General features: G+C 40.8%; 1 protein-coding gene across 1 annotated transcript in view; it reads right to left on the bottom strand.

The window, feature by feature from the left end:
* Positions 1–12,027, bottom strand: part of eps15 (epidermal growth factor receptor pathway substrate 15) — a 139,732-nt gene that overhangs the window by 65,181 nt on the left and 62,524 nt on the right. The window contains exon 12 of the mRNA XM_080195481.1: positions 10,480–10,565. Coding sequence (XP_080051607.1) covers positions 10,480–10,565 — 86 coding nt within the window. The remainder of the gene's footprint in view (positions 1–10,479; positions 10,566–12,027) is intronic.

Here is a 12,027-nt window from a genome sequence, read left to right as displayed (position 1 = left end):
AGATGTGGTCTCACCAATACCATGTAAAGTTGCAGCAAAGCTTCCCTACACTTATACTCCAACTCCCTTGAAATAAGGGTCAACATTTCATTAGCCTTTGGCCTTACAGGGGATGCAGAGAAGGTTCACCAGGTTTGTACCGGAGATGAGGGGGTTAGCTTATGAAGAGAGATCGAGTAGATTAGGCCTGTACTCGTTGGAGTTTAGAAGGCTGAGGAGTGATCTTATAGAGACATATAAGATAATGAAGGGGCTAGATAGGGTGGAGGCAGAAAGATTCTTTCCACTTAGAAAGGAAACAAAAACTAGAGGACACAGCCTCAAAATAAGGGGGGAGTCAGTTTAGAACAGAGTTGAGGAGGAATCTCTTCTCAGAGGGTAGTGAATCTCTGGAATTCTCTGCCCATTGAAGCGGTGGAGGCTACCTCATTGAACATGTTTAAGTCACAGGTAGATAGATTTCTGATCAATAAGGGAATTAAGGGTTATGGGGAGCAGGCGGGTAAGTGGAACTGAACCACTATAAGGTCAGCCATGATCTTATTGAATGGTGGGGCAGGTTTGAGGGGCTAAGTGGCCTACTCCTGTTCCTATTTCTTCCTGATTACATTCTGCACTTGTGTTTCATGCTTTCTGTGTTTCATGCACAAGGATCCCCAAATCCCTTTATGTTGCAGCTTTCTGAAGTTTTACTAAATTTAAATAATACTGTTCTTTGGTTCTCCCTTCCAAGATGAACAACTTCACACTTTCCCACATTATACTCCATTTGCCAGCTTTTTGCCCACTTACTTAATCTATCAACTGTTGTAAACTGTTTGTATCCCTCTCACGACTTCCCTTTCCAATTATTTTTGCGTCATCTGACTAAATACATTTGCTTCCTTTCTCTAGATCACTAATAAGTTACTAAGTCACAACATAAACAGTTGTGGTCCCAGCACTGATCCCTGTGGAACCCCACTGGTTATAGGTCACAAAACTGAAAATGAAACCAATTCGCTGTATCCTGCCTATTAACCAATCCTCTGTGCATAGGCTTATGACTTGACCTTTTGTGAGGTGCCTTGTCAAAAGCCTTCTGGAAATCTAAGTACAACACATCTACTGGTTTCCCCCATCCACTCTGGTTGAGACTTCCTCGAAAAACTCTAATAAATAAGTTAGACCCAATCTCCCTTGCATGAAGCCATGCTGACTCTGCTTGATTAGATTATGATTTTCTAAATGTGCTGCTATCACTTTCTTAATAATTGATCCCAACATTATTCCAACAGTAGATGTTTGGCTAATCAGCCTACATGCTTTTTGCCTCCCTCCCTTTTTGAATATCACTTATTTTGAGTTGTTATAAAACAAAGTATGACATCGAGACACGCAAGGAGAAATTATGATAGATAATTGAAAGCTTGGCCAAAGAGATGATAGAGATGATAAGGCTGGAGTATTCACCATAAGACGTATGATACAGGAACAGAATCAGACCATCCAGCCCATCGAGTCTGCTCTGCTATTCAATCATGGTTGATATTTTTCTCATCCCCATTTTCCTGCTTTTTCCTCATACCCCTGGTCCCCTTATTAATCAAGAACCTATCTATCTCTGTCATAAAGACATTCAATAACCTGACCTCTACAGCCTTCTGTGGCATAGAGTTCCACAGATTCACCACTGTTCAGCTGAAGAAATTCCTCCTCATCTCTGTTTTAAGAGATCGTTCCTTCAGTCTGAGGTTGTGCTCTCTGGTTCTAGTTTTTCCCATTAGTGGAAACATCCTCTCCACTCTATCTAGGCCTTGTAGTATCCTGTAAGTTTCAATAAGATCTCCCTCATCCTTCTAAATTCCAAAGAGCACAGACACAGAGTTCTCAACTGTTCCTCATTCGACAAGCTCTTCATTCCAGGGATCATTCTTGTGAACCTCCTCTGGGCCCTTTCCAAGGCCAACACATGCTTCCTTAGATACAGGGCCCAGAACTGCTCACAATACTCAAATGGGGTCTGACCAGAGCCTTGTTCAGCCTCAGAAGTATATCCCTGCTCTTGTATTCTAGCCCTCTTGACATGAATGCTAACATTACATTTATCTTCATAACTGGAGACTGAACCTGCAAGTTAACCTTAAGAAAATCTTGAACAAGGACTCAAATCCATTTACGCTTCTGATTTTCTAAGCATTTCGCCATTTAGAAAATAATCTATGTCTCCATTTCTCCTTCCAAAGTACATAACCTCACACTTTTGCACACTGTATTCCATCTGCCACTTCTTTGCCCACTCTCCTAACCTGAGCAAGTCCTTCTGCAACCCCCCTGCTTCCTCAAACTACCTGTCCCTCTGTATATCTCTATCATCTGTAAACTTAGCAACAGTGCCTTCAGTTCCTTCTTTCAAATCGTGAATGTGTATTGTGAAAAGTTGTGGTCCCAGAACCAACCCCTGAGGCACCGGCTGATTCACAACAGTCTTCAGCAACAGGTGCCGAACAGACGCTCCATTTTGGCCTTTTCTGAAGGTCCACAGCATCACAGATGTCAGTCTTCAGCCAATTAGAGTCACTATGCATGATATCAAGAAACAGCTGAAGGCACTGGATGCTGCAAAGTCTATGAGCCCTGACAACATTCTGGCAATAGTACTGAGGACTTGCGTTCCAGAATTTCTCGTGTCCCTAGCCTGTTGTTTCAGTACAGCTACAACATTGGTATCTACCTGGCAATGTGGAAAATTGCCAAGGTACATCCTGTACACAAGAAACAGGACATATCCAACCCAACTAATTATCCATCAGTCTAATCTTGATCAGCAGTAAAGTGATGGAAGGGATCATCATCAGTGCTAGCAAGCGGCAGTTACCCAGCAATTAACTGCTCACCAGTGCTCAGTTTGGGTTCCACCAGGGCCACACTGCCTGACCTCATAACAGCCTTGGTTCAAACATGGACAAAAGACTGATCGCCAAAGGTGACATGAGAGTGACTGCCCTTAACATCAAGGCCCCATTTGACCGAGTACAGCAAGGGGCCCTAGCAAAACTGGAGTCAATGGGAATCAAGGAAAACCCTCTGTTGATGGAATCATACCTGGCACAAAGAAAAACAGTTGTGGTGGTGGAAGGTCAATGATTTCAGCTCCAGGACATCACTGCAGACTCTCCTTGGGGTAGTGTCCTAGCCAACCAACATCAGCTGCTTCAAAAGCGACCTCTCCTCCGTAAGATCAGAAGTGGGCACATTCGCTGATGATTGCACAATGTTCAGTACCATTATCACTCCTCAGATACTGAAGCAGTCCATGTCCAAACGCAGCAAAATTTGGACAATATCCAGGCTTTGGCTGGCAAATGGCAAGTAACATTTGAGCCACACAAGTGCCAGGCAATGATCATCTCCAACAAAAGCGGATCTAACCATCATCCCTGACATTCAATTGTATCACCTGTTGCTTGGTTAAAATCTTGAAACTCCCTCCCGAACAGCACTGCGAATGCACCTATACCTTAAGGGCTGCATCTCCCCAAACAACATCCTGGGGTCATCCTACCATTGACCAGAAACTGAACTGGACTAGCCACATAAATACTGTAGCTACAAGAGCAAGTCAAAGGCTAGGGAAGCCAGTAACTCACTTCCTGACTCCTCAAAGTCTGTCCACCATCGACAAGACAGGTCAGGAGTGTAATGGAATGCTCTCCACTTGCCTGGATGAGTGCAGCTCCAACAACACACAAGCTCAACATCATCCAAGACAAGAGCAGCACACTTGATTGCTACCCATCCGCAAAGATTCAGTTCCTCCACCACTGATGGACAGTAGCAGTCAAATATACCATCTACAAGATGCCCTGCAGGACCGCACCTTAGGCAGGTTCTTTAGGCAGTGCCTTCCAAATCCACAACCACTGCCATTTAGAAGGTTAAGAGCAACAGATACCTAGGAACACCACCACCTGGAGTTTCCTCTCCAAGTCACTCACCACTTTGACTTGAAAATATAACTACTGTTCTTTCACTGTTGCTTGGTCAAAATCTTGAAACTCCCTCCCTAATAGCACTGTGGATGTACCTACACCTTAGGGACTGCAGCGGTTCAAAAAAGCAACTTACCACCACCTTCTGAAGAGCAACTAGACATGGAAAATAAATGCTGGCACATCCCATAATTTTTTTTAAAGGGTAAGTTTTAAAGTGTCTTAAAGGAGCAAAGCAAAGTGGAGAGGCGAAGAGGTATATAGAGGAAATTTCAGAGCTCAGGAGCTAGGCAACAGAAGGCTCCACTGATGGTGGAGCAATTATGACAGGATTGTGGAGTTGGAGGAGATTGTACAGGTAGAGAGAGGTGGGGCATAGAAGGATTGAAAACAAGGATGAGAATTCAGCAAAACAGATAAATACTACGAAGTTGCATGTCAGAAAGGAGAGGAATAAACTCTTGCTTCAGTTGCAGTATCAAGGCCCTTTATTTACCGTTCCCCAAAAAATGACAACACTCATGAACTGCCACTATTAATCTGCAAATCCCATTCCTATCAGGAGGGCAAGACCACTAGATCATCTTTGTCACATCCATTGATTACAGAACCATGATTAAGAGTTCACTGGAGGTTGTGCTTACACCAATTGCCAAAGGATAGAGCACTCATTAATACAAATTCTCTCTTCTGTGATCTAACTGTAAAACAGATACAACTTCTCCCAAATAGTGCCAATGGGGATTTGAATTCCTTTCCTTCTATTAACAGACCCTCAGAACAGTATTTTAAGCCACCTTCTTTCCAATAGCTGTTGTGTCAAGATTCAGTTTATTTATTAGCTACAAGAGACACAGAATGTGCATTTTTAGATGGTGTTCAAGAGAACGGTTGCAATGCACTCACATTTAAATACATAGTCACTTGCACTAGTTATCACGTTTCTTCTGATGTGGGAAGTTCACTTAGTGAGGCTCAACTGACCAGTTAGACTGGGTTAGTAATAGAATATAAATGTCACTGGAAGTAAGGATCCTATTTTGGTTCCATATGAACCTGCAAGTGAACTTATAAGCAGCTAGCTGGTTAAGCTCCATTTGTATTTTTGGGGCGAGGGTTTCCCAAATCTTGACTTTGCAGCCCTGTATCCAAACTCTCTATAATTAGGTCACTTCGGTGTGTCCTTACAAGCACATGCTCACTATCATTCAAACAGAAACACTATCTGTTTGGGCCATTGGAGAATCAAGCATTGCCTTCTGTTGGTGCCAAATGCTTTGAAGACCAAAATCATGAATCAATCACTGGGTACAAAACATTTTTTGTTATGTTTACAAGATATTGACTTTTTTCACAGATTCGATTAGGCATTTTATTGGAATTAAACCACACTAATCTCCCTAAAAAATAAACAATTAATTCTCGTGACAAACAGTAAACCATGTGTTGACACAGGTTCATTATGACCAAATCATACATTTCAAACCAGGATCTCCAGGCCTGGAATCCATTCACGTGGTTCACACTGGATGAAAATTCTACAATAGTATTGGTTTCCAAAAGTTAGCACAGAAAGTCCTGAGAAGTGTGACAATACTTGCAAGGGCACGTTATGTAAAAATGTTTGAGTACCATATAAGAAATGAATGACCAGTATTTGGTAAAGAGGTGCAAAATGGTTTGAGGATTATGTTTTAATACAAATTATGCATGTTGTTCATTCCACTGATTTTCTTTGTTGTCAAATGAGTCTGTTACAGCACAATTGCTATCCACGCTGGCGCGGTAGTTAAGAAAGCTCACTAACACCTCTATTTTCTCAGAAGGCTATGAATTTCACCAATTTTTACACATGCTCCATAGAAAGCAGCCTTTCCGGGTACATTGCAGCTTGGTATGGCCCCTGCCCTGACCAAAACAGCAAGAAACTACAAAGAGCTACGAACGTAGCCCAGTTCATCATGCAAACCAGCCTCCCATCCGTTGACTCTGTCTACACTTTCTCCTGCCTCAGCGAAACAACCAGCATAATTTACTAGGCTGATTCCGGAGTTGAGGGGATTGAGCTATGAGGAGAGGCTGAATAAACTAGGCTTGTACTCGTTAGAGTTTAGAAGAATGAGGGGAGATCTCATTGAGATGTATAAGATGATGAATGGGATGGATAGGATAGAGGTGGAGAGGCTCTTCCTGCTCAGAAAGGACAGTAGGACTAGCGGGCACAGCCTCAGGATAAAGGGGGGGTGGTTTAGAACGGAGTTGAGGAGGAACTTCTTCACTCAAAGGGTGGTGAATCTCTGGAATTCTCTGCCCGTTGAAGTGGTGGAGGCTGCCTCGCTCAATATTTTTTAAGACATGGGTTGATAGGTTTTTGATAGGCAAGGGGATTAAGAGTTATGGGGAGAGGGCGGGAATGTGGAACTGAGCCACGACAGATCAGCCATGATCTTGTTGAGTGGCGGGGCAGGCTCGAGGGGCTGGATGGCCTACTCCTGCTCCTATTTCTTATGTTCTTATAATTAAGGACCCCATGCACCCCAGACATTCTCTCTTCCACGTTCTTCCTTCGGGAAAAAGATACAAAAGTCTGAGATCACGTACCAACCAACTCAAGAACAGCTGCTTCCCTCCTGCCCGACTTTTGAATGGACCTTCCTTGCAAAAAGTTGATCTTTCTCTACACCCGAGCTATGACTGTAACACTACATTCAGCACTCTCTCGTTTCCTGCTCTATGAATGGTACGCTCTGTCTGTATCATGCACAAGAAACAATACTTTTCACTGTATGCTAATACTTGTGACAACAATAAGTCAAATCAAATACCACATGCACCCCGGATATATTCTCTTCCATCAGGAAAAGGATACAGAAGTGCACCCTATCCTTTCCCCCTCCTCTATGCACTCTATGAACAGTACATTTGTCTGTATAGCTCATAAGAAATAATACTTTTCACTGTATGCCAATACATGTGACAATAATAAATCAATTCAATTTAACCAAGTGTATGTGACAGTGAAAGCAAGAGCGTGCATACACATGCAAGCATTACAATATACCCATAAAAAACCCTACAGAGGTTTTCTGTTTAAAGAATGCACCCAAAGACAAACAATGAAATTACAATAATTAATATTTTGAAGTTAAAATCATTTTGCCAAAAGTATTATTTTAGCAGAACACTTTGAAGTTAATAAGCATAAGGAACTTGCAGTCACACTAAAGTGCTAGTCACAAAACTGCTAACGACTTTGTGAGCTGACCTGGTGTGCATGTGAACCTCACAGAATAGATTCTAACTCCAGTCTATGCTGACAGCACTCCCAGACCTGATCATTAACCAGTGACTCCTATGGGAAGTGGGCATGAGTTGAATGGTAAATGAGGGTAAAATCAATCATAGAATAGAAGCATAGAATAGTCATAACACTGAAGGTCATTTTGGCTGCTGCACCCATACCAGCTCTCCGCTATAGCACTAAGCCATCTGCCCACCTTTTCCCCCTTAGTCCTTTCTCTCCACGCAATTACCCAACTCACTTTTGAAGACTTTGTTTGAATCTGACTCCACCACACACTCATTTCAAATCCTAACCTCTCACTCTATTTTTTTGAAAAAAAGCTTTTCCTCATGTTGCTGTTTTTTTTTGCCAATCACTTTAAATTAGTAACCTCTTGTTCTCGATCCTTTCACAATAGAAAACTTCTTCCATTGTTGGTTTACTATAAAGTTTATTCAGATGGAATTAGCACGCTCCAAGGCTTGAGTTTCTGACCTCATCCAGCCAAAGATAGATCTGCGACAACTAAGGTGAAAACTATTCAGCCTTTTCATTTGCCCAGCACACAAGATTTCACTACTGTAGAGAAGTACACGGAGGACGCAGGTTTCATAGACTCGCGGTTTGGAGCTCACAGTTAGTTTGCTGTTGGTCCACACACTCTTACTCAGCTCGGATAAAACAGCTGCAGTTTTCACAATGCCGATGTTGATTCTTGCATCAGATGACAGATTGCCTAAGTAGGTGAAGCTATCAACAACTTCCAGAGTCACATTGTCAATGCTGACTGATGGTGATATGGCAGCATCCTGGACCATGACATTTGTCTTCCTGATGCTAACAGTCAAACCAAACTCCTCACAGGTACAAGAGAGTCTGTCTATTTGCTGTTGAAGGTGTTCCTTAGCAAGGAATGTTAATGTGGTGTCTGGTGCTGTACCTAGCAGTTTGTTGAATTTTATTTTGAGCAACTGTTAGTGCAGAGTCTTGTCACTCGGATCTCTCTTGTAGTTAATGCCAGCAGATTACTTGGTGTCAATTACAGATTCCACTTCAGTGATGTTAGCTTCAACCAGTCAGTGATTTTCCCCTCTTGCCTCCCATATATTGATAAAATGGTATTGGAAAATATCATTAACAATGCTATCAAGCAGCATGCATTCAGCAATAACCTGCTCACCAATGTTCAGTTTGGTTTCCGTCAGAGCCATTCAGCTCGAGTTCTCATTATAGCATTGGTTGAAACATGAGACAAAAGAGAAGGGAAGTGGCAGTGACTGCCCTTGACATCAAGGTAGCATCAGACAAAGTGTGGCATCAAGAGTCCTAGCAAAATGGAGGTCAATGGCAATTTGGGGGAAACTCTTCAGTAGTTGCGGAATCATACCTAACACAAAGGAAAATGGTTATGATTGTTGAAGATCAAATCCCAACTCCAGGATATTGCTAAAAAGAGTTCCTTACGCTAGTCTTTAGATTTTAGTCAACAAACTTTTTTCCAACATAAAGTCAAAAGTAGGGATGTTCCATGATGATTGCACAGTGTTCAGTAAAATGCACAACTCCTTCAGATACTGCATTATACAGTCCACGTATACAGCAAGGCCTGGACAACATTCAAGCTTTGACTGTTAAATGACGAGATTGATTTGTTATTTATTGCATCGCTTTTTGAAGTAGTTTGCTGTGCCCAAATTAGCTGCAACATTTGCCTTCAAAACTTAAGGACTGTGGACATGAAAGGCTCTAAAATACATGTTGTTTGTTGCTTCTTTAAAAATATGTAATATAGAATATCTGGCACAAACCCAGTAATGGCTTTAATACATTTCTACCCATTAGTTACATAACACAATCATTGCACAGTTTGGATTTATAAACAAAATATAAATATTAAAGCTATATTAAAGCTGCCCGAAAAGAATTAGATAGTTCAAAAGAACATCGTTCTACATTGGTGCAAAATAGAGAATTTAGCCCCACAGGAACCCAGAAGATACTAAACCTTTTCAGGAGTTGGATAACACAATTGTTAGATACTGGAGTTTTTGCTAGCAATCTCACTAACACCTTTCCTAATCTCAGCTGAGCAATTGGGATGATGAAATCACCAATGCCAGGTGGAATTAAAATGTTTCACAACAGAAAATCTGAAAATATATGTACTGGTAGCTAAAACATCTTGTACTGCTCTCATGTTCCTCGGTGACTGATTAAGTAATGCTACTGTCATAGTCATGAGAACAGATTTGTACTGCCCATTTCTTAGTTGTGAGAGGATCAAACAAAATGTAACAACAAATAGGGAAAGGGGAAGAGAGAAGTTATTTGAAATATACACAATTACTTCAATGAATTTTTTTTAGGAAAGTGCTTTACAATATAAGGCTTATTCTGAAATTGTGATCATTTAAACACGAGTTGAAATATATTTAATTCCCAAAAATGATCAGATAGCAGATCCTTCATTAAAATACTCATGTCTCAACAAGTCTGCAATTTTTGACAAGGAAGACAGGAGAGAGTAAATGCAGTGCTTGAGAGACCAATATAAATATCCGGTGCTTGTCCAGCATCACTTCATGACAGTTTGTTTTGTGTACACAATTACAAGGTTGTTTTTTAAAATCTGTTCACGGGATATGAACGGCACAGTGGCAAGCACCGCTGCCTCACAGCATCAGGGACCCGGATTTGATTCCCGGCTTGGGTCAGTGCCTGTGCGGAGTTTGCACGTTCTCCCTGTGTCTGCATGGGTTTCCTCCCACAGTTCAAAGATGTGCAGGTTAGGTGGATTGGCCCTAAGTCTCAGGGGACTACTAGGGTAAATGCATACTGTTATAGGGATAGGGCCTGAGTGGGATTGTGATCGATGCAGACTCGATGGGCTGAATGGCCTCCTTCTGCTCTGTAGGATTCTTTGATTCAAATGAGTGTTGCTGTCAAGGTCAGTATTTATTGTTCATCCCTAATGGCCCAGGAAATGGTGGCGGTGAGCCAACTTCTTGAACTACTGCAGTCTAAAAACAATAATTTGTGCATGCTTGTATTTACCAGCAATTATAATATCAAGTCTAAGTGAACCAACAGAATAATTGCCATCTCTTTCAGAGTTATTTTATAGAATGGCAAATAATTACAATGTTAAACTATCATTTGATTCAACATTTTAGCCTACTGGAACAATGCAGAGTTGTATATATAAAGCGACAACATTTTGTTTACCTGTGAAGATCGGCAATTTCATTGTGTATAGAATCAAGTTCTTTGATGGCTGAAAAATCAGTTATAGTGTTCAGGGCTGCTCCATTCTGTGGGAAGCAAGTTTTAGGTTATCTCAGCAGGTGAATTCATAAACAGTTCACACCTTTATTTTATTTCAGAGCTCAACAATCATTTTGTAGTTTAAAAATATATGTAAAGTCAACTTTCTAAGGACCTGAACTCACCCAACAGTTAGCAATTCCAACAATATCAACTAACACAAAAACAACTCCACCACATCATCAGGTATCAAATCCAAAGGGTTGACCGACCAAGTAGAATGTATACTTTAATTCTGAGCAGCAGATTAAGGTACAAGTAACTGTTTGCCAATGAAACAGCACAACTAGAAAGACAACTAGAACAATGTTAGATATCCTACACGTGACCCTAAAGCTAACTGGAAGCACAGAAAAACAGGGCAAAACATGCGTCCAAACAACAGTCTATCCTCCACCCTTAGCACATTTGTCAATGTTAGTTAATGTGTCAATGTAAAACAACCACAAATTATGTAGTTTAAAAGGGAGAAAGGTTTTGCCTTAGCATTGAATTCCTCTGCCAGATTGTGAAACGTGAATTAATTTATTTCGTCTACCAAGAAAATTTGTTCCAAAATTGTTCTTGATGAAAATCTTAATTGAATAAAAAAAAGCAATCCAAAAAAGAAATGTCTGCTACCATGACCAAGACAGTGAATAGAAGGTAGTAGATTAAACAGTAAATAATAATGCTAACCTTGCATTTTTAATGAAGAAGTGTTACGTTAGGCTTCCAACGTTATTCACATATTATGGACATCAAAGCAGTGCAGCAAGGATGGCTGGCACAGTGAGAAAGGCATAGAGCCTGTAGCAAAGCAGAGGCCAGTAGAATGCAAGAAAGAAAGGTTTAGCAAGAATTAGTAAAGCTACAAAACAGAACTGGATTAATTGTGGAAAATCAAATTGCGAAGAACCACATTCTTAGTGAATTTTTGCTTTGGATCAAGCAGCATCTCAACAAAATGGAAATCAGAATTTTCAGAACAAAGAGCACTAAAAATAACACAATTATTCAAAATAATTAGTCACAAACGCAGGAAATGTACTTCTACTTCCAATCATGTTGTTTCACTAAGTTACATTAATGGCTATAGTGATCTGAAATGCAGGAAGAAATTAACAAGCGAATCTTGAGACAAAACAAGCATTAGACTGTCACCAACACACTTTTCTCCTTCAGAAGAATTTCTGGTAGAAGCTTTTAATTAATTGGAGAAAGTTCTTCCTCTCCATAGTTTATTTTCTGTCCTTACTGAATGAAGGCCCTGTTCTTGAGACATCGCACATGCAACAGGAAAAGAGGATTAAACCTCCTGCCCATCATGTCAATGTGCAATGATTGAATGAAAATGTTACACCACTGTTACACCAAGTAACAGAATAATTATGCTGCAAGATACCTAACTTTTAAGTTACAAAAAAGCAACATCGCCAAAAGAAAACTAAACGAAGCTTAAGCTTTATT

The sequence above is a fragment of the Carcharhinus amblyrhynchos genome, chromosome 9, assembly GCF_965287045.1.
Source record: "Carcharhinus amblyrhynchos chromosome 9, sCarAmb.v2.hapA, whole genome shotgun sequence".
Taxonomy (NCBI): Eukaryota; Metazoa; Chordata; class Chondrichthyes; order Carcharhiniformes; family Carcharhinidae; genus Carcharhinus; species Carcharhinus amblyrhynchos.
The sequence above is the reverse complement of the archived record's forward strand: the minus strand, read 5'-3'. Positions and strand labels throughout refer to the sequence as shown.